The sequence below is a fragment of the Pseudorca crassidens genome, chromosome 9 (genome assembly GCF_039906515.1).
Source record: "Pseudorca crassidens isolate mPseCra1 chromosome 9, mPseCra1.hap1, whole genome shotgun sequence".
Taxonomy (NCBI): Eukaryota; Metazoa; Chordata; class Mammalia; order Artiodactyla; family Delphinidae; genus Pseudorca; species Pseudorca crassidens.
The window spans coordinates 85830081-85853776 of NC_090304.1; the positions used below are offsets into that span (position 1 = coordinate 85830081).

The 23696-nt window shown below is 36.5% G+C and overlaps 1 protein-coding gene across 2 annotated transcripts in view; it reads left to right on the plus strand.

Moving 5' to 3' along the window:
* The window catches only part of ATM (ATM serine/threonine kinase), a 140319-nt gene that overhangs the window by 93251 nt on the left and 23372 nt on the right, over positions 1-23696 (plus strand). For both annotated transcript variants that reach the window (XM_067750943.1, XM_067750944.1), the window contains exons 41-56: positions 747-835; positions 935-1037; positions 1908-2056; positions 3450-3554; positions 4822-4941; positions 7323-7557; positions 8058-8225; positions 9317-9430; positions 10382-10599; positions 11112-11323; positions 12239-12348; positions 12741-12899; positions 13357-13495; positions 14329-14411; positions 16096-16236; positions 17209-17325. In XM_067750943.1, coding sequence (XP_067607044.1) covers positions 747-835; positions 935-1037; positions 1908-2056; positions 3450-3554; positions 4822-4941; positions 7323-7557; positions 8058-8225; positions 9317-9430; positions 10382-10599; positions 11112-11323; positions 12239-12348; positions 12741-12899; positions 13357-13495; positions 14329-14411; positions 16096-16236; positions 17209-17325 — 2262 coding nt within the window. The remainder of the gene's footprint in view (positions 1-746; positions 836-934; positions 1038-1907; positions 2057-3449; positions 3555-4821; positions 4942-7322; positions 7558-8057; positions 8226-9316; positions 9431-10381; positions 10600-11111; positions 11324-12238; positions 12349-12740; positions 12900-13356; positions 13496-14328; positions 14412-16095; positions 16237-17208; positions 17326-23696) is intronic.

Here is a 23696-nt window from a genome sequence, read left to right on the forward strand (position 1 = left end):
TATGCCAATATCAATTTGTGTTTAGAAAGTATTTCCTGGAGCAAGTACCATTAAGATAATTAAATTGCTTGATCAATTTTCTCTGCAATGCAGTTTCTAATTTTCTGTTTTCTTTTTTGATTTTTGTTTTCTTTTTCCTTTTTTTCTTTCTGTTTTGTTTGCTATTTTAATTTTTATTTTACTGAGATTATTTTAAGCAGAATCAATTCTTTCCTGAGTGAATTTTATAACAGAGTTTTGAGTCATCAAACCAATTCTTTATCCATATCACATTTTACCAATTATAACATAGTGCAACTTTGAATTTTCTCTCATAGAAAACCTTTACAGCTTGTATTTTTACCAAACTCAGTTTTCAAGAGTCAGACTTTGCAGGACTTCGTTTTCCCATGTCAGTTTTAGCTGTTGATGGGATTGTTTGCTTTTTTTTTTTTTTTTTGCTTTTGTTTTTATGATTATTTTTGCATGTGTTAGAAGCCTGTTAGGTTGGGATTTATTTCTTATCTAATTCACTAAATCGTGAGCAATTCTTGTCAGGTAGTCCACAGTCATTCTGTTGTGTGGGATCAGTTTGTTGTGTTGCTGATCAGTATCTTTAGTATATATTTAAATATCATTATATTTTACTTTTATAACATAACATGTAGAGTTGGGAGTTACATGATGGTAATGATATAATTTCAAATTTGCTGAATTCATAAACTGATAGTTTTCCCCTCCAATTTTTGTTGTTTCCATGTTTTTAGGATCTGCTCTTAGAAATCTACAGAAGTATAGGAGAGCCAGATAGTCTTTATGGTTGTGGTGGAGGGAAAATATTACAACCCCTTACTAGGTAAATTGCTTTTTTATAGATAATGCTATAGTCATTCTGTTATGAAAGAAGTTACATGTATGTAAAACTCAAAAGCATTTAAAAACTCTTTTCTTATAGACTGCGAACATATGAACATGAAGCAATGTGGGGGAAAGCCCTAGTAACATATGACCTTGAGACAGCAATCTCCTCCTCAACTCGCCAGGCAGGAATAATCCAGGTACTTTTTTTTCTGCTTTGGTAAAGCACTACTAGTGTAGTGCTCAGATTATTTCAGTATGTCAGTGGAATATTTACACAACCAGATAAACTGTAGAGGTAAGACTGAAGGTTCTTTTTTAGGCACTGGGATTAAAACTCAGAGGGATACACAGGTAAATTGGAAAAGTCAGTGACCTGAAAGATAGTGTAGATTTGTTGGTCATAATCTTCTTAGCTAACAGTAGAAGACATTTCTTGACTGTGTACAATGTGCCCGGTAGTGAATTAAGTCCTTTGTATGGAAAACCTCATGTAAACTATTTCTCATAGCTTGCACTAGAGTTTGTCCCAGGAGTTGTCATTTCTGTTACTGGCTAATATTCCTTAGCCACTCTTTTATCTAATATCAGAACCCTTTGAGCCCTATCTTTGTGTTTTAGGTTGGCATTTTAAGTGATGTTGTGAACTACTAAAATTGTGAAAGTTACCTTTTTTTTTTTTAAAGAAGATGTTGGGGGTAGGAGTTTATTTTTTATTTTTTTGCTGTGTTGGGTCTTCGTTTCTGTGCGAGGGCTTTCTCCAGTTGTGGCAAGCAGGGGCCACTCTTCATCGCGGTGTGCGGGCCTCTCACTATCGCGGCCTCTCTTGTTGCGGAGCACAGGCTCCAGACACTCAGGCTCAGTAGTTGTGGCTCACGGGCCCAGTTGCTCCGCGGCATGTGGGATCCTCCCAGACCAGGGCTCAAACCCATGTCCCCTGCACTAGCAGGCAGACTCTCAACCGCTGTGCCACCAGGGAAGCCCGAAAGTTACTTTTTATGTTTGCTGTTTTTTGTATCTCTAGTATTCTGTTATTTTTTATTCCTTTTTTTTTTTTAACTCCTGCATAGGCCTTGCAGAATTTGGGACTCTGCCATATCCTTTCCGTCTATTTAAGGGGATTAGATCATGAAAATAAAGAGTGGTGTGCTGAACTACAGGAACTTCATTACCAAGTAGCATGGAGGAATATGCAGTGGGACCACTGCATTTCTGTCAAGTAAGAAGAATTCAGACATTTTTAATTGCCATTTCTCTAGCTATGAATAATGAACTGTTTTTATCTTGCTCTATGAATGTAGCAGGTGTTATGTTTTCATGTTTTGTAGATGCTGTAAGCTAAATGCTTAAATAATACAGCAGTATGCAGTAAGTGTACGTAAGGCTGAATTTCACTCTCTTCTTTTATTAGGGCACCTCCACCCTCAAGATATTTTTGAAAATAGAAATATAAAAATTATTTTCTCATGAGAATCTTATTCACTTATTGTTTATAAATCCAAAGAGAAATATAGGCGTTTCCCTTCTCACTTCCTGCTGCAAACATTTTATTTAGTTAGATGGCACTTTTATTGGCTGGATGGTACACGAAAGACTGTTTATCTTTATTTGTGAAATATTTTCTTTTATTAAAAAAAACACTGCTAAATCACTAGCACGGGAAGAAAACGTTTATAACCTACATATACCATCACCATGTGTTCTGAATGAAAAGCCAAACACCTAATCTAATAAAAGATTGTGTATTTATGTAAAAAGTCTTTTGATGATATAAGCAAAAAAATTAAATCATATTCATTGTATGTTTAATCACTTTCATAGAAAAAAATTTCATTAATTAGAATGTCTTTCAGATTTCAAACTGTTAGATTGCTGTAAAATTAGAGATATGCACTCATATTTTAAAAACATTTTACTCTGTGAGCTGATTCCTACTTGTCTCTGTGAATCTCCATATTCTGTTTTTCCCCTTGCATACTATATTTCAGCCACATAGCACTTCTCCCATGTTTTTTTCCATCAAGCCAGGCTGTTTTTATATCTTCTTTTTCCCCTGTTACCGTGAAGGTGGCTACTTGTCATTCAGACTGTAGTTTAATAATGTGACATATTCAGATACATCTTTTCTGACTGTCCATTCTAAAATAGCCACCCAGTCATTCTGTTTTGTTACCCTATTTTACTTTCCTATATGTCCTTTGTCACTGTCTGGTATTTTTCTTATTTATTGTCCATCTGCAAACCAGAACATAAACTCCATGAGAATGGGGACCTGATCTGACTTGTCCACTAATGGATTCCCTGCATCTAGAACCTGGTGACTAGTGCCTGGCACGTAGTAGGTGTTCATCAAATAAATAAATGAGAATATAACATGTTTAGAGCCAGGAAAAATATCTGAGAAATTCACTTTTTTCTGCTTGAAGAATTTAAATGATCCACAAAATTCTTTGTAATTCTTACCAAGTTTTCTAGAAATGCATTTTTTAAAATGGAGATATCTTAATTTTAGTTTAAAATTTTGCCTTTTGGTGAAGCTGTTTATGCATACATATCTTAGGAGTCTCTATTTTTAAATGTCTTTTTCTTTTATTTTTAAAATTATTTCACAGCAAAGGAATAGAAGGAACCAGTTACCATGAATCATTGTATAATGCTCTGCAGTCTCTAAGAGATGGGGAATTCTCCACTTTTTATGAAAGTCTCAAATATGCCAGGTATTATAAAAAGAAAGAGTTACTGTATTTTAATATTTAATGTCATGGCTTCTTTTCTGAAAACTTGAAGAATAATTTCAACACAAGGATTTGCACTGGTGAAGGAGTAAGACCTGGTGGCTGTGGTCAGGTTGTTTCCTTGTCATTCCCTTTTCCTCCTTTAAAAAAATTCCCTGTGTAATTAATAATTCATACTAGTCAGTGTTGAAACTCAAAGTAGTGCAAAAGTGGGAGGAAATATTCAACAATTAAGAATTTCATAGCTTTTACATATCTGAGAAATGAGTGCTCAGATGAATTTTATCTGTTGCAAGCATGTTTTCATAAGAATTATGAGTATTCTTGTCTTAATAATTGTATTCTGTACTTCATATTTTAAATTTTGTACAAAAGAATTCTTTAATACACACTTGATATGTATATGTACACATATATATACACACAAATGTTTATATATATATAACCAATGTTACGTTTTAAGTTTTTGTTTTAGATGTAAGAGCATGCTCATATGTTAGGTACTTACATAAAGTGTAAGTTATTTTTTTCTTATGTAATAACTTTTTCTTTGCTTATGTGGTTCAGATATATTCTACCTTTAAAAATAAAATTCCCTTTGGGAGCCCTGATCAATTATTTATGCAGAACACTGAAGAAGGTCTTCTTGTTTCCCATTCCTTTGTTTTCTTCCGGGACCAGTGTACTGAGAATTTTAATCTTTTCTCCTCTAGTAGTTATGTGTCATTTACCTCTTTTAACGTTTAGTGTCCTTTTTATAAAATGGTGACTAATGGTCAATTCTTAAAGGCTTGTTATGAGGTACAAATGAGATAATGCACAACAAAGAACTTAACTCTAACAGGCTAAACAAATGTAACACATTTTTTGTTTAACAGTATTTGTGATCTAATAAATCCTGTACTTTATTACAGAAGTAATACTTGCTACCATTTAAGTGCTTATCATATGGTGGCCACTTTGTTAGGCTTTTTCTGTATGTATTCTTTAATTTTCAACTGGAAGTGAAAAAACTGGGTTCAGAGGAATCCAGTAATGTGCCCAAAGCTATTCAGCTATTACTGGCAAAACTGGGATTTAGATTAGGTCTGTACAATTCCAAGGCTTACTTTGTTTCCACTACCTTATGCTTGTACTTGTGAGTGTTAGTATTATTAGATCCACACCAAGGCCTATAATGGGAAGTCAACTTTTATCTTCCTGCAAACCTCTTCTTAGTTTTTAAGTGTCTTGTCTTTTCTGCCACTAGAGTTAAAGAAGTGGAAGAGTTGTGTAAGGGCAGTCTTGAGTCTGTGTATTCCCTCTACCCTACACTTAGCAGATTGCAGGCCATCGGAGAGCTCGAAAACATTGGGGAGCTTTTCTCAAGGTATGTGATTGAAATGACTGTGTATTCCAAAGTATAACCTTTCTGTTACCAATAGGGACTTTAAAAAATAAAAACTATATAGAGATCAGCTATAGGTTTATTTCAATATCTTTTATCAAGATATAAGTAAATTAACCTAATGAACTGTGATCTTGTTAAAATAAACATTTTCAAAAATATTCATTGTAAAAATTCAGGTTATTAAAATTTAACTTATTGTGTTTTTCTCTTTACAACTTTTTCCCTGTTCAACCCTAGATGAAATTGTTTCCTCATGTTTTTTACCATAGCACATTATACTCCATTCTGTTTTAGTATCACATTGCATTGGTGTCATTTTATGTATACTCTGCCATGCTGTACTAGAAGCTCCCTAAAAATAGGGCTTATTTATTCTTGAATCCTTTGTATCCCTAGTGCTTTTTCCTGGTGACCAATTCTTAGTAAACAGTCAATGTTAATGAATATAGAGTGTTTAGGGGAGATTGCCTCTTATAATGGTGAAAAGGAAGTGATCTCACTTTCCAGTGTTCCTGGATCTTTCTCTGCTAGGGAGTTATAAGGAAGAAAGGGAAAGTTTGATGAGCTGGTACCAAATACCTATGCTCTAGGACAGCAGTTCGCAAAGTGTGGTGTAGAGATCCTGGTTTTCCCAAGATCCATTCAGGAGTTCATGAAATCAAAACTGTTCTTACAAAATGTTATCTGGTATTTTTGCTCTCATTCTCTCATGAGGTATAGTGAAGTTTTGGTGAGGTATCAGAGAATAGCCACAATTATCTGAAGACTATGAAAATACTCCTCCCTTTTCCAACTATGTATCTGTATGAAGCTAGATTTTCTTTATATACTTCAGCCAAACATCATAGCACAGCGAACCAAATGCAGAAACAAAGATGAGAATTTAACTGTCTCCATTAAGCCAGACATCAAAGAGGTTTGCATAAATGTGAAACAGTGCTCTTCTCACTAAATTTGTTTTGTTTTGGGAAGGATAGTTATTTTTTTATAAAAAATGTTATTTATGATATATGATATATAGTCGATTTACTATTGTTATTTTAAATTAATACATGTTAGATTTTTCTCAGTTTTAGTTTCTAATAAGGTAAATATTAATAGGTATAATCCAATAAACAAAAGCTCTTTGGGGGTCTTCAATAATTTGTAAGAGTGTAAAGCATTCCTGAGATTAGAAAATTTGAGACCTGCTGCTCTAGGATCATTTTGGGAGGAATTAAAGTTTTGGTTCCTGTGAATTTATGTTACTGTTTCCTTCTTTATCAAGCAACTAAAAGAGCTTTCATTTCCTAGTCATCACCTTATCATCTTAGTCTCCTTGCTTCATCTTAATTTCTCTTCATATAGTAGGCCTAAAGGATTGGACAGTATTGCTTAGTTGAACATCTGGGAAGCACTCTGTTCATATAAACTAATTGTACAATATGCATTTTCTCTTCCTTTAATAAATAGTATCGGTATATGAAACCTTTACCAGGTGCCAGCATTTCCTTCATTGGATTGTTCTTTCTTTAACAGCTGCTATTTTGCAGAGTCATGCCCTGTGCGTGGCAGGCACAGTAGATAATGAGTTTATTACATTTCCTTGCTGACTGTCCTTTTTACCACAGGGAACATTGGAGCTGGACAAGAGGTATAGATGTTCTGAATGACAGGCCTGATGAATGTGTTCTCATTTCAGAAGAATGTTAGTTTAGAAGTGTTGCTTTTTGTGAGGTTGAAGAGTATTTTTAAGAAAATCTTGAAAGTATCATCTATAAAAATATTAAATCACTATGCTGTATACCTGAAACTAACATAAACAATACTCCAATTTAAACAAAGAAAGGAAAAAATCTTTAAGTGTTCATCATGTGTTGGGTTCTCTGCTGACTGACCCTCAGAGGTCTGACCATATTGTAGGTTTCTAAACTATGGTCCTTATTTTGGATTATTTTAGAAGTTCCAGTCATGTTACTGCAAAAATTCCTTTGTGTCCTGCCCCCCAGGGGTGCTTTGTGACCACCTAGAGGGGTGGGATAGGGAGGATGGGAGGGAGATGTAAGAGGGAGGAGGTATGGGGGTATATGTATATGTGTAGCTGATTCACTTTGTTATAAAGCAGAAACTAACACAACATTGTAAAGCAATTATACTCCAATAAAGATGTTAAAAAAAAAAGAGAAAATGTTGGACCAGGTCAAGGGTAGGTAAACTATAGCCCGCGGGCCAAATCCGGCCCACTGCCTGTATTTGTCAATTAAAAAAAAAAAAATTCCTTTGTGTTTATTAAATCTTAAGTTTCAGAACCTGCATATTAGCAGGGTTTTTTGTGGTTTTTTTTCATTTCTCTTATGTGAATTCTGTGATTTGGCTTTCAGATCAATAACAGATAGGCAGCCCTCTGAAGTATACATTAAGTGGTGGAAACATTCCCAGCTTCTCAAAGACAGTGATTTTAGTTTTCAGGAGCCTATAATGGCTCTACGCACAGTCATTTTGGAGATCTTGATTGAAAAGGAAATGGAAAACTCGCAAAGAGAGTGTCTTAAGGATATTCTCACCAAGCATCTTGTAGAACTATCTGTATTAGCCCGAACTTTCAAGAACACTCAGGTAATCAGATTTAAGACTATGTCATCTCACCTCTTGACCTTGCCTTTTATTACCCAGAAAATAGAAAGCATAAGTAAAAAAGAAATGTCATTGAGAGACAGAGATTGCTATTAAAACATTGTATAGCATAATTGTTTAAGATTTCCCATTTTGGAATTAGACCTGAGTTTGAGCCTTGAACAAGGTACTCACCGTCTCTAAACCTCAATTGCCTGGTTAAAAAAATGAGAAGCTACCTAACTTACTCATTGTATTTATAACAAGTCAGCAATTTTATATACTGTGTATAAACACACATAATTAGATAGATGTCTTTATATAAAGAGAAAAACAGATAGGCCGACATCGGGCCTGGGGAAGGCAATCAGAGATGCACTTAAGACAGTCCTGACAAATAGTCAAGTCCTCAGTGAATGGTAGTAACTGCTTTTATTAGTAATAGTAGTGGTAGTATTAGTAATAGTAAAAGTATTTATTCTTATTTGTCATTTTCATTTCAGCTTCCTGAAAGGGCAATATTTCAAATTAAACAGTATAATTCAGCTAGTTGTGGAGTCTCTGAGTGGCAGCTGGAGGAAGCACAAGTATTCTGGGCAAAAAAGGAACAGAGTCTTGCCCTGAGTATTCTCAAGCAAATGATCAAGAAGCTGGGTGCCAGTTGTACAGAGGTTCACTTTTTTTCTATTGGCCAAATTCGTATTTTACTGTTACAAGAAAAATGACTGTGCATTAAAATATTTAAAATAAAATTTAAAGTAATTACCAATTTTATTAAAACTTTTATTAAAGCTTTGACCCATGAACAAGAAATTGTTAAAAGGAGTCTTGAAAATTAATATTTGTAAAAGAAGTTTAGAAAGTATTCATTTTTCCTATTTATAGCATTTCTATCAGTCCATCTTGTTGTCGGTTAATCTATCCCAGTGATAAGCCTCAGTTTTTTAAACTTTCTACAGTATGTGGGAAACAAAGATGAAATAGATACTATAAATTTGAAATGACAAAAAAAATGGAAGAGGAAATGCATAAGAGAACAAAACTTTTAGAAAAAAGCAAGTTGGAATAATTGGGTTGCTAATCCAAATACCTTGAAAACATCATGTCTAATATTTTATCTAACATTACCTATATTAGTTATTGTAAACTTGGTTGCTTCTTCAACTCTATCTCCAGCATATGATGGGCAAAGTAGCAGCATTTGTAGGAATCATGAAGTGTTTTAAAGGTTTGGACACAATGATGTCCCTCTGACATAAACCTACTTGGTGAATATCAACTTTTTGTACTTTTGGATAATGGAAACTTATATTACATCCTCCATCACTAGAGAATTCATCATTATACCAAAGCCCTGGGAACTCATATGATATGTTGTTTAAATATTGCTTAACAATGTGGACTCCAGGGAGTTACCTACTCTCTTTGACCTCAGTTGTAGTTTTCTAATTAAGGATAACAATAGTACTTATTTCATAGGGTTCTTTTAAGGATTAAATGAGTTACTATACATAAAGCTGGTAGAAATGCCTAGCATATGAAAGTACTCAATAAATGTGAGTTGCTCTGATAATAGTAATAATAATAAACAGTAGAGAATGATTATTTTATAAACCTACATATTTGGAATTATTAAAATAGTTGTAAGGTAAAAGCAAATGAGGAAAGACATTTTTAACCTGCTTTTTTCCCCCTACATGGATGATTCTTTTATATAGTCATGATAATGAATTACATTTTAAGATTTTGCTTTCATATACAGAATGATCCCAACCTAAAACTAATATACACAGAATGTCTGAGGGTTTGTGGCACCTGGTTAGCAGAAACTTGCTTAGAAAATCCTGCAGTCATCATGCAGACCTATCTAGAAAAGGTAAGATTTTTGAGCAGCCCTTAAGAGAGTTGTTTAGCTTGAATACATTTGATGTTTTTATTGGGATCAGATGTATTTCAAAGGCAAATAAAAGCATGACTTCACTTTTCTAAATATTATTACTGTTGTAGCTCTGTATACTCTTCAGGGCAGAATGAAACAATGTTACAAAAGAAGGAGCATGTTTGGAAAGTAAGCCCAAATGTGTCTTCTCTTTACCCCCATCACCAGCTACTCTTTAAACTACTCTGGTTCTAAGCTAAGTTTCTGATAATTTCTCCACTTAACTTATTTGTAAAAATAGGTGATTAAGTAATATGCAAGTCAACCTTTATTATTCATTTGTAGCCCAACACTACAAGTAGGACTGGGACTCCAGTGCTACTACTGCTTTTGACCTTCCTGTTTCTCCCTCTTATTTAGTTTAGCTAATTTTAGAAATAGCTACTTCACTAAATAAATGAACATGAAAAGCATAATATGATTTTTTTTTTTTTTTTTTTTTTGCGGTACACGGGCCTCTCACTGTTGTGGCCTCTCCCGTTGCAGAGCACAGGCTCCAATGTGCAGGCTCAGCGACCATGGCTCACGGGCCCAGCCGCTCCGTAGCATGTGGGATCTCCCAGACCGGGGCACGAACCCGTGTCCCCCTGCATCGGCAGGCGGACTCTCAACCACTGCGCCACCAGGGAAGCCCCCCATAATATGATTTTTAAAAACTTTTATAGAGCTTTTTGTTTTTGCACTGTTCTTTGCAAATATTAGCTATTTTGGTTATTTCTGCCATGTCAAAGTTGTTTTGCAAAGTCAAGAAAATACTGTACTTCATATAATTTAGCTTATATACATATATATAAATTAAACTTTAGTGTGGATATTTCTTTGATCTGAGTAATTCTTTAGATGTATTTAGTATCTGTAAATATATAAATGTATTGTTTTTTCTTGAAGGCAGTGGAAGTTGCTGGAAATTATGATGGAGAAAGCAATGATGGGCTCAGAAATGGAAAAATGAAGGCATTTCTCTCATTAGCACGGTTCTCAGATACTCAGTACCAAAGAATTGAAAACTACATGAAATCGTCAGAATTTGAAAACAAGCAAGCTCTCCTGAAAAGAGCTAAAGAGGAAGTTGGCCTTCTTAGGGAACATAAAATTCAGACCAACAGGTAACTAGGGGTCTACAAGTGACACGATATACAGATATGCAGTATATATACAGGTATAGAGAACCAGATAAGAATTCATGCTCTGGTTCTAAGCTAATTGTAAAGTATATTGATGTTAGCTTCTTGTTTTGCTTTTTTTAGTTTGTTTGTTGGTATCACAGTTGAAGAAGAGATAGGTGTTGAAATTAAATAGGAGTTACCTATTTTGATGTCATTAAATCCTTTATTCAAACCTGCTTTTGGTCTATATATTTTAGTGTAAGTAGAGAATAACATTCACGAAATACCTTGGATAGAGTCCACTTTGTCTTTGGTTGCCTAAGATAGCTTTTGAGTTGCACAAACTTACTTTAAGACAAAACTAAGTTTGTTCCCCTTTATAATTCTTAGAATTTTGCTTTTTCTCCTAAGGTGGACACCAGATTTTTTATTTACTTTGTATATCTTATATGATGTTGTAGTTCTATAAAATTTGATGGCTTTTGTGTTTTGCTTTAATTATCCAATGTAAGGTACACAGTAAAGGTTCAGCGAGAGCTGGAGTTGGATGAATGTGCACTCCATGCATTGAAAGAAGATCGTAAACGTTTCTTATGTAAGGCAGTTGAAAATTACATCAATTGCTTATTAAGTGGAGAAGGGCATGATACGTGGATATTCCGTCTTTGTTCCCTCTGGCTTGAAAATTCTGGAGTTTCTGAAGTCAATGGCATGATGAAGGCAAGTGTTCTTTTTCAACCCAATATTCTAGCCTGTGCTTTAAAAGTTTAGACATAAGCCCCTCAATGTCATGGATTTTGTATACCTTGTATCCTTGGCACTTGGTTCAGGGCTCTACACGTAGGTACTTAATTAGCTCTAATGATGTAGGTTTATGTGGCTATGAGAGAATTTAGGTCAGTCTTTTCCTATATCTTTGCAATCACCATAGGAAAGTACTCAGAATGCTAGACTGGGAGATTTAGAAAGCAATTAAAAATGATGTGATCACAGGTTGGGTATTTTTCCCCTGCTTTAATTCTTTTCTGGGATTTTTTATGGTAAATTATTTTTGTAAATGGAAAAAAAGATTTTAAGAAAACATTAAAGTGGCAGTATTTTGTAAATTTTTATTTAAAAAATCTTAGGTTTTATTGATGACACCTAATATTAAAGTTATGTTGGCAAGGTATATATTGGCAATCAGTTTGAAGCTTAGAAGTAAAATGGTTCTTCTGGCTGAAGAGAATGATACAACCAACCTCTGCTACTAATGTACATTAAATCCTGTTACTTTTAGCATGTAGGGAAAAATAGTTATTCCCTGTTATTCACACTGACTTCTCAGGAGTCAAGATTACAATAGTCCTTAGATCCACATTTGTTCTCCTTGGATTCACTGGAATATGAGCAGTGCCAAGTATTCCAGTTCTGAATACAGTTTGATTTAGGTTCAAATATTATGACTGACCAGTGAATCAATCTAGACTTTAAGATAAATGATAAGTAAAAATATGTGATTAGTGAAATTTTATTTAATATCTGCTAGATGATTATACTAGTAGAGGAGCATTTTCTTAGAATAATTTATTTGCTTAGTTGTGAGACTATTTGACATGCATTGTTTTTTTAATTTTGTGTTCTTTTTAATGGTAGAGAGATGGAATGAAGATTCCATCATATAAATTTTTGCCTCTTATGTACCAATTGGCTGCTAGAATGGGGACTAAGATGATGGGAGGCCTAGGATTTCATGAAGTCCTCAATAATGTAAGTAAACCTGAAAATCAAACCACAGTTGCTTTTCTTTTATATTATTATATACTACTGTTCCACTCCAGGAAGTGGCAATACAAAAAAAGTTTAGTCACTCATATTTATTATGCTATATATATATATATATATATATATATGAGGGCAAGAATAAAGATTCCCTTTTGTCTCCTCTCATGCTCCACATAAGTTACTCAATTTCTTTCTCTTTCTTATTCCTCATGTACTTCTGTCTCTCTCTCTCTCATACATACCCATACTCACACAGTCCACCCACGGCAGCATCTAGTACAGTAACACATATCTTAATGTTAAGCAAAATTTAAAAGGTTATGGATTTTCTTTTTTTTTGGTTTCCATAAAACTAACAGTTCTTAATTTTATGACAGCTCATCTCTAGAATTTCAATGGATCACCCTCATCATACTTTGTTTATTATACTGGCTTTAGCAAATGCAAACAAAGATGAATTTTTGACCAAACCAGAGGCAGCAAGAAGGAGTAGAATAACTAAAAATGCACCTAAACAAAGCTCTCAGCTTGATGAGGTATCTGGATTGAACATGCATACCTTTTTGAATTGTAATATTCATTTTTTCCCAAAATATTCCTTTCTTAAGTCTCAGGAATTCTAGGAGTGTGTGTTCTTGACAGTATTCAGATTGTAAATCCTTTGTTATTGTGATGCTACCTAAAATTGGTTGAAAACTCCTGAATATTTCTCAAAGCATAAGAAATACCAAAAGTATTTTTACCTTTTTTCCTCAGAGCAATGAGCAAAGAAAAAATAAATTTTACAAGGCACCCAAGTCATTTACTCTTGAGATTATTATATCTTTGATGTATTTCATTCATAATAAGATGACTTGGTCTCTGAGGGATTATAGTCCTTCCATTGTCTAGCTTTGTGCATAAATTACTTTTCCTTTTGTTATTATAACTCTGAAAAGTTTAAGTCTTGGGTATTTGCTTATGTAATATTTTTTGTTTGTTTTTTATTAATAGGATCGAACCGAGGCTGCAAACAAAATAATACGTACTATGAGAAGCAGGAGACCTCAGATGGTCAGAAGTGTTGAGGCACTTTGTGATGCTTACATTATACTAGCAAATTTAGATGCCACTCAGTGGAAGGCTCAGAGAAGTATGCAGTTTGAAAGAATGAGTGTTGCCTTCTTGCTGTGTTATTCTCTGTAGGGATGTATTAATTATAGAGCTTAATAATGTAAATCTGTTCAACTCACACACATTAATTATAGATGTGAATGTCCTGATGATTACAACTTACACATGATTCAAAACTTAATTTTTGTATAATAGCTTCAACACCCCTCCAGTCACTTTTTTACTTAATATCTTTTTGTGGAACTGATAATAGGTGACTGCACTCTAGGACTTAAAAATGGGAAGACCTTATCATTTTCTCCATTATTCTTCTTGCTGTGTCTATTTAAATAATTATAAGCTGCTATAATATTTGGTTATTTGTATCTCTCTCCCCATACTTTAATAATTGTATTCTTTTTTCTGTTCAGAATCATATCTTCACATTTAAATTTGTATTATTTTAAAATAAGAATGAGGCTTCTCATAGTGTTCCTCTCTAAGCAAACAAAGACTATTGTCATGTCCTTTAGTCAGATTTAATAGTAATATGACAGGAGTACATTATCTATGTGCTATTTACACTGTATATAATTATCTTAAGTTGCTCGATTTGACCCCTCAGGTAAATCTGGTCTAGTTACCAGCGCCAGGTAACCTGCAAATTCATTTGTAAGCCATGTTAACCATTGTTATGCCCTGACCCTGAGTGGCATTGTGTCCTGAGCCCTTGGTCTTCATTTCTAAATCAGGGCCTGAACCACAGATTAGCCACAGTTTGGGTTTATGGTACCTGCTGAATTCTCCTGCTTTACCTTCAGTACTATTCCTCAATTTGCAGTTGTCACTGAAACCTCTTTATTTTAAATACAGAAGGCATAAGTATTCCGGCAGACCAGCCCATTATCAAACTTAAAAATTTAGAAGATGTTGTTGTTCCTACTATGGAAATTAAGGTAATCTACCATTAACTGTTTTGATTATTTTTTAATTAACTAATTTATTTATTTTTTGACTGTGTTGGGTCTTCGTTTCTGTGCGAGGGCTTTCTCTAGTTGCGGCAAGTGGGGGCCACTCTTCATCGCGGTGCGCGGGCCTCTCACTATCGCGGCCTCTCTTGTTGCGGAGCACAGGCTCCAGACGCGCAGGCTCAGTAATTGTGGCTCACGGGCCTAGTTGCTCCGCGGCACGTGGGATCCTCCCAGACCAGGGCTCGAACCCGTGTCCCCTGCATTGGCAGGCAGACCCTCAACCACTGTGCCACCAGGGAAGCCCCTGATTTTTTAATTAAGCTAAATTACTCTTTAGTAGGTTAAACCATTTGAAATAGCCTTTTTTTGTAGGTCAAAATTGGTTAAATATTGGCAGTTTCACTTGTTTCAACCTATAGTTTGTTTTATTTTTAATATTTATTTATTTGGTTGCATCAGGTCTTAGTTGTGGCATGCGGGATCTTTCTTTGTGGCACGCAGGCTCTTAATTGCGGAGTGTGGGCTTCTCTCTAGTCCCGGTGCACAGGCTCTCTAGTTGTGGCACGCAGACTCTAGAGTGTGCGGGCTTAGTTGCCCCATGGCATGTGGGATCTTAGTTCCCCAATCAAGGATCGAACCCACATCCCCTGCATTGGAAGGTGGATTCTCAGCCACTAGACCACAGGGGAGTCCTCAGCCTATAGTTTTTTTTCTTTATTGGATTCCCTTTGCCCAAGAATTAAAATATATAAAGTCCTCTCCTGCTTTCTTTTCTTTTGCCTTCATTTTTACAGCTTTCATCTTTCTTATGAAGAAGTCTATAGACTTATTTTTATTGGCCAGAAGAAGGAAAGATTTCATGTGTTTATGCCAAAATTAAGTTTTAACTGAGCAAGAAAGTCCCTAATTGTTTTATACTGGTTTTTAAAATTCTGTATGCATTAGAATGTATTGACTGTGATGTATTACGGTATTAAATAATACAATATGTATTACAATATTAAATTGACTATAATATACATGACACTTTCAGCTATGTCCTGATGGTCTTTTATTGTTAGAAGTACGGTGTTGCCAGGGATATATGTAATGATAAAGGTTACAGTTTAGAAAATGATCATTTTAACTACATTGTAAAATCTCTCCTTTGAGTTTGTAGTTTAGTGTTTAATATCTGTAGTTGTTTGATTTGCAATGTAGCTTCATCATGTGGATTAACCTATCAGCAAATTATTTAGCTGAATATTTCCTGAAAATGCCAGATTTAGCAATTACAACCAAGAAAACTCCTCTCCATATTTTTCTAAAATTTACCTTGTTTTTGTGAGGAGATGACTTAATTTATACAGATGACTTAACATATACAGGTCAGTGGCAAGACCTGAACCAGGGTTTTTCAGTAGTTTTTCAGTAACACTATTCTAACTTTGTATGCCCTACTTTTATTAAGAGATGTTTAGGGAGGTAAATTTTATCTATGTCAGTTTTTAAAGCCTTTCCAATGTCACGTCTTCTTTCTTTCATTTATAAAGTTACCACTTCAGTTCTTAACCAACAGCACATTGTCATTCATTCCTCTGTTTAATATTAAAATTGTCATTTATAATTCATTTTTCTTTAAATGCAAATTGTGTATCTGAGCTATTGTCATATTTATACATTTTATTAGGTGGACCCCACAGGGGAATATGGAAATCTGGTGACTATACAGTCATTTAAAGCAGAATTTCGTTTAGCAGGAGGTTTAAATTTACCAAAAATAATAGATTGTTTGGGTTCTGATGGCAAGGAAAGGAGACAGCTTGTCAAGGTGAGATTTTCCTTTTGTTGTTAATGAAAAAAGTCAAATAGAAAACTTTAGTTGATATTTTCTTCCTACTTTGGGTCTTTATTTTTTTATTGTTTTTTGCGGTACGCGGGCCTCTCACCGCTGCAGCCCCTCCCATTGTGGAGCACAGCCTCCGGGCGCGCAGGCCCAGTGGCCATGACCCACGGGTCCAGCCACTCCGAGGCACGTGGGATCCTCCCGGACCGGGGCACGAACCCATGTCCCCTGCATCAGCAGGCGGACTCTCAACCACTGCACCACCAGGGAAGCCCTGGGTCTTTATTTTTATTCTGAATAAGGAAAACATAAACTAGAAATATATTGTTTTCTAGAAGCAGAATGCTTTTCCTCATTTTTTTGTCTCTCTGAAAGACCAGCCTTATTATAATAGTTGGTTGAAGTAAAAGAATACTTTTAACATGTACAGACATGATGAGATTAACAATCAACCTGCTTGTTATGGGAAAAAAGATTTCTGGTGAGTGTAGCTTATTTTTTTGAATAGTTCAAGTTGAAGGACCTTGCCTCAATATCCTGAGTCTGGCACTGTGCTAAGTGCTATTAAATGTATCAGAAAGCAACAGCATTCCTCCCTTACTCTGCTCTTAAGCTCTTTGGGCCTTGCTGGGAAGTAGTAGAGGAACAACAGTGCTCTTCTACACTTGTATTTTACAGTGTGCCCTCAAGTGGAGGGATTCCAATTATTTTAATTACAAAAGCAGCAAGTGGGGGGAAACTTCTTATTTCTAAATTGGTCTGCCTACCCAGTGGTATAGCTTATTCTAAATGAAAGAATAGTATTAGGTCTTAATTATTTAAGAGACTATTATGAGGAGCACAATCCTTGGATTGATTTCTAAGTTCCCTTTGGCTGTCCTCGGATGACTCTTCGTGTGATTTTATAATAAAGAAAATGAACTACACTTAGTTATTTGTGTTTTGATTATTCTGAAGGGCCGCGATGACCTGAGACAAGATGCTGTCATGCAGCAGGTTTTCCAGATGTGTAATACATTGCTGCAGAGAAATACTGAAACCAGGAAGAGGAAGTTGACTATCTGTACATATAAGGTAACTATTTTATACTTCTGCTTCATTAAGGACATGTAAAAGACACCATTATTCAGGCAGGGGTCAGCAAGTGTTTTTTGTAAATTTTGGAGATTAATCCTTTGTCAGTTGCTTCATTTGCAAATATTTTCTCCCATTCTGAGGGTTGTCTTTTGGTCTTGTTTATGGTTTCCTTTGCTGTGCAAAAGCTTCTAAGTTTCATTAGGTCCCATTGTTTATTTTTGTTTTTATTTCCATTTCTCTAGGAGGTGAGTCAAAAAGGATCTGGCTGTGATTTATGTCATAGTGTTCTGCTTATGTTTTCCTCTAAGAGTCTGATAGTTTCTGGCCTTACATTTAGGTCTTTAATCCATTTTGAGCTTATTTTTGTCTATGGTGTTAGGGAGTGTTCTAATCTCATACTTTTACATGTACCTGTCCAGTTTTCCCAGCACCACTTATTGAAGAGGCTGTCCTTTCTCCACTGTACATTCCTGCCTCCTTTATCAAAGATAAGGTGACCATATGTGCGTGGGTTTATCTCTGGGCTTTCTATCCTGATCCATTGATCTATATTTCTGTTTTTGTGCCAGTACCATACTGTCTTGATTACTGTAGCTTTGTAGTATAGTCTGAGGTCAGGGAGCCTGATTCCTCCAGCTCCATTTTTCGTTCTCAAGATTGCTTTAGCTATTCGGAGTCCTTTGTGTTTCCATACAAATTGTGAAATTTTTTGTTCTAGTTCTGTGAAAAATGCCAGTGATAGTTTGATAGGGATTGCATTGAATCTGTAGATTGCTTTGGGTAGTAGAGTCATTTTCACAATGTCGATTCTTCCAATCCAAGAACATGGTATGTCTCTCCATCTAGTTATATCATCTTTAATTTCTTTCATCAGTGTCTTATAATTTTCTGCATACAGGTCTTTTGTCTCCTTAGGTAGATTTATTCCTAGATATTGTATTCTTTTTGTTGCAATGGTAAATGGGAGTGTTTTCTTGATTTCACTTTCAGATTTTTCATCATTAGTGTATAGGAATGCCAGAGATTTCTGTGCATTAATTTTGTATCCTGCTACTTTACCAAATTCATTGATTAGCTCTAGTAGTTTTCTGGTAGCATCTTTAGGATTCTCTATGTATAGTATCATGTCATCTGCAAACAGTGACAGCTTTACTTCTTCTTTTCCGATTTGGATTCCTTTTCTTCTCTGATTGCTGTGGCTAAAACTTCCAAAACTATGTTGAATAAGAGTGGTGAGAGTGGGCAACCTTGTCTTCTTCCTGATCTTAGTGGGAATGCTTTCAGTTATTCACCATTGAGGATGATGTTGGCTGTGGGTTTGTCATATATGACCTTTATTATGTTGAGGAAAGTTCCCTCTATGCCTACTTTCTGCAGGATTTTTATCATAAATGGGTGTTGAATTTTCTTGAAAGCTTGCTCTGCATCTATTCAGATGATCATATGGTTTTTCTCCTTCAGTTTCTTAATATTGTTTATCACATTGATTGATTTGCGTATATTGAAGAATCCTTGCATTCCTGGAATAAACCCCACTTAATCATGGTGTAGGATCCTTTTAATGTGCTGTTGGATTCTGTTTGCTAGTATTTTGTGGAGGATTTTTGCATCTATGTTCATCAGTATATTGGCCTGTAGTTTTCTTTCTTTGTGACATCTTTGTCTGGTTTTGGTGTCAGGGTGATGGTGGTCTCGTAGAATGAGTTTGGGAGTGTTCCTCCCTCTGCTATACTTTGTAAGAGTTTGAGAAGGATAGGTGTTAGCTCTTCTCTAAATGTTTGATAGAATTCGCCTGTGAAGCCATCTGGTCCTGGGCTTTTGTTTGTTGGAAAATTTTTAATCACAGTTTCAATTTCAGTACTTGTGATCGGTCTGTTTATATTTTCTATTTCTTCCTGATTCAGTCTCGGCAGGTTGTGCATTTCTAAGAATTTGTCCCTTTCTTCCAGTTTGTCCATTTTATTGGCATAGAGTTGCTTGTATTAATCTCTCATGATCCTTTGTATTTTTGCAGTGTCAGTTGTTACTTCTCCTTTTTCATTTCTAATTCTATTGATTTGAGTCTTCTCCCTTTTTCTTTGATGAGTCTGGCTAATGGTTTATCAATTTTGTTTACCTTCTCAAGGAACCATCTTTTAGTTTTATTGATCTTTGCTCTCGTTTCCTTCATTTCCTTTTCATTTATTTCTGATCTGACCTTTATGATTTCTTTCCTTCTGCTAACTTTGGGGTGTTTTTGTTCTTCTTTATCTAATTGCTTTAGGTGCAAGGTTAGGTGTTTATTCGAGATGTTTCCTGTTTCTTAAGGTAGGATTGTATTGCTATGAACTTCCCTCTTAGAACTGCTTTTGCTGCATCCCATAGGTTTTGGGTCGTCATGTCTCCATTGTCATTTGTTTCTAGGTATTTTTTGATTTACTCTTTGATTTCTGCAGTGATCACTTCATAATTAAGTATGTATTGTTTAGCGTCCATGTGTTCGTGTTTTTTACAGATCTTTTCCTGTAATTGATATCTAGTCTCATAGCGTTCTGGTCAGAAAAGATACTTGATACAATTTCAATTTTCTTAAATTTACCAAGGCTTGATTTGTGACTCAAGATATGATCTATCCTGGAGAATGTTCCATGAGCACTTGAGAAAAATGTGTATTCTGTTTTTCTGGGATGGAATGTCCTATAAATACCAAACATCAAACAAGTCCATCTTGTTTAATGTATCATTTAAAGCTCGTGTTTCCTTATTTATTTTCATTTTGGATGATCTGTCTATTGGTGAAAGTGGGGTGTTAAAGTCCCCTACTATGAATGTGTTACTGTCAATTTCCCCTTTACTGGCTGTTAGTATTTGCCTTATGTATTGAGGTGCTCCTATGTTGGGTGCATAAATATTTACAATTGTTATATCTTCTTCTTGGATCGATCCCTTGATCATTATGTAGTGTCATTCTTTGTCTCTTCTAATAGTCTTTATTTTAAAGTCTATTTTGTCTGATATGAGAATTGCTGTGCCAGCTTTCTTTTGGTTTCCATTTGCATGGAATATCTTTTTCCATCCCCTTACTTTCAGTCTGTATGTGTCTCTAGGTCTGAAGTGGGTGTCTTGTAGACAGCATATATACGGGTCTTGTTTTCTTATCCATTCAGCCAGTCTGTGTCTTTTGGTGGGAGCATTTAATCCATTTACATTTAAGGTAATTATCGATATGTATGTTCCTATTCCCATTTTCTTAATTGTTTTGGGTTTGTTATTGTAGGTCTTTTCCTTCTCTTGTGTTTTTTTGCCTAGAGATGTTCCTTTAGCATTTGTTGTAAAGCTGGTTTGGTGGTGCTGAACTCTCTCAGCTTTTGCTTGTCTCTAAAGATTGTAATTTCTCCATCAAATCTGAATGAGATCCTTGCTGGGTAGACTAATCTTGGTTGCAGGTTTTTCTCCTTCATCACTTTCAATATGTCCTGCCAGTTCCTTCTGGCTTGCAGAGTTTCTGCTGAAAGATCAGCTGTTAACCTTATGGGGATTCCCTTGTGTGTTATTTGTTGTTTTTCCCTTGCTGCTTTTAATATGTTTTCTTTGTATTTAATTTTTGACAGTTTGACTAATATGTGTCTTGGCGTGTTTCTCCTTGGATTTATCCTGTATGGGACTCTCTGTGCTTTTTGGACTTAATTAACTATTTCCTTTCCCATATTAGGGAAGTTTTCAACTATAATATCTTCAAATATTTTCTCAGTCCCTTTCTTTTTCCCTTCTTCTTCTGGGACCCCTAAATTTGAATGTTGGTGCGTTTAATGTTGTCCCAGAGGTCTCTGAGACTGTCTTAGTTCTTTTGGTTCTTTTTCTTTATTACGCTATGCAGCAGTTATTTCCACTATTTTATCTTCCAGGTCATTTATCCGTTCTTCTACCTCAGTTATTCTGCTATTGATCCCTTCTAGAGTATTTTTAATTTCACTTATTGTGTAGTTCATCATTACTTGTTTACTCTTTAGTTCTTCTAGGTCCTTGTTAAATGTTTCTTGCATTTTCTCTATTCTGTTTCCAAGATTTTGGATCACCTTTACTATCATTTTTCTGAATTCTTTTTCAGGTAGACTGCCTATTTCCTCTTCATTTGTTAGGTCTGGTGGGTTTTTATCTTGCTCCTTCATCTGCCGTGTGTTTTTCTGTCTTCTCATTTTGCTTACCTTACTGTGTTGGGGTCTCCTTTTCGCAGGCTGCAGGTTTGTCGTTCCTGTTGTTTTTGGTGTCTGTCCCCAGTGGCTAAAGTTGGTTCAGTGGGTTGTGTAGACTTCCTGGTTGAGGTGACTAGTGCCTGTGTTCTGGTGATGAGGCTGGATCTTGTCTTTCTGGTGGGCAGGTGCATGTCTGGTGGTGTGTTTTGGGGTGTGTGTGGCCTTATTATGATTTTAGGCAGCCTTTCTGCTAATGGGTGGGATTGTGTTCCTGTCTTGCTATTTATTTGGCACAGGGTGTCTAGCAATGTAGGTTGCTGTTCGTTGAGTGAAGCTGGGTGTTGGTGTTGAGAGGGAGATCTCTGGGAGATTTTCGCCATTTGATATTACGTGTAGCTGGGAGGTCTTCTGTGGACTAGTGACCTGAACTTGGCTCTTCCACCTCAGGCACAGCACTGACTCCTGGCTGCAGCTCCAAGAGCCTTTCACCTACATGGCTCAGAATAAAAGGGAGCAAAAGTAGAAAGGAAGGAAGGAGGGAGGAAGGAAGGAAGAAAGAAGGAAAGAAAATAAGAAAGAAAGAGGATAAAATAAAATAAAGTAAGATAAAATAAAGTTATTAAAATAAAAAATAATTATTAAGAAAAAAAATTTTTTTAAGTCAAGAAAAAAATGGATAGACAGAACCCTAGGACAAATGGTGAAACAAAGCTGTACAGACAAAATCTCACACAGAAGCATACACATACACACTCACAAAAAGAGGAAAAGGGCAAAAAATAATAAATCTTGCTCTCAAAGTCCACCTCCTCAATTTGGGATGATTCGTTGTCTATTCAGGTATTCCACCGATGCAGGGTACATCAAGTTGATTGCAGAGATTTAATCGGCTGCTTCTGAGGCTGCTGGGAGAGATTTCCCTTTCTCTTCTTTGTTGGCACAGCTCCTGGGGCTTAGTTTTGGATTAGGCCCCGCCTCTGTGTGTAGGTCCCCGGAGGGCATCTGTTCTTCGCTCAGAAAGGACGGGGTTAAAGGAGCTGCTGAGTCGGGGGCTCTGGCTCACTCAGGCCGGGCGGAGGGAGGGGCATGGAGTGCGGGGCGAGCCTGCGGCTGCAGAGGCCAGCAGGACATTGCACCAGCCTGAGGCGCGTCGTGCGTTCTCCCAGGGAAGTTGTCCCTGGATCCCGGGACCCTGGCAGTGGCGGGCTGCACAGGCTCCTCAGAAGGGAGGTGTGGATAGTGACCTGTGCTCGAACACAGGCTTCTTGGTGGCGGCGGCAGCAGCAGCCTTAGTGTCTCATGCTCATCTCTGGGGTCCGCGCTGATAGCCGCGGCTCCTGCGGGTCTCTGGTGCTCCTTTAAGCAGTGCTCTTAATCCCCTCTCCCTGCGCACCAGGAAACAAAGAGGGAAGAAAAAGTCTCTTGCCTCTTTGGCAGGTCCAGACTTTTCCCCCCGGACTCCCTCCCGGATAGCCGTGGTGCACTAACCCCTTCAGGCTGTGTTCTCGCTGAAGCCTGAGCCTCAGCTCCCAGCCCCCACCCGCCCTGGCGGGTGAGCATACAAGCCTCTCGGGCTGGTGAGTGCTGGTCGGCCCCGATCCTCTTACAGGAATCTCTCCGCTTTACCCTCCGCACCCCTGTTGCTGCGCTCTCCTTCGTGGCTCTGAAGCTTCCCCCCTCTGCCACCCGCAGTGTCCGCCCGCAAAGGGGCTTCCGTGTGGACACCTTTCCTCCTTCACAGCTCCCTCCCACTGGTGCAGGTCTCATCCCTATTCTTTTGTCTCAGTTTTTTCTTTTGCCCTACCCAGGTACGTGGGGAGTTTCTTGCCTTTTGGGAGGTCTGAGGTCTTCTGCCAGCGTTCAGTAGGTGTTCTGTAGGAGTTGTTCCACGTGTAAAAGTACTTCTGATGTATCTGTGGGGAGGAAAGTGATCTCCGCATCTTACTCTTCCGCCATCTTCCCCCTTTCCCCCGAAGGGCCTGTTTTTTGTAGGTGTTCCTTTCTGGTTTCATTCCTGTATCTCCTATTTGCCCTTTATTCTTATGTTACTGCTGTAACAAGGCTTATTTATTTATTTGTTGTTTCTATTTCTGTGAAGATATAAATAAAGATAATTACTATATAGCAGAGAAGCAACCTTTCAGAGACACTTTTATGATAGTCCCATATCTGTTTCTTAAACCTGCAAAATGGTAT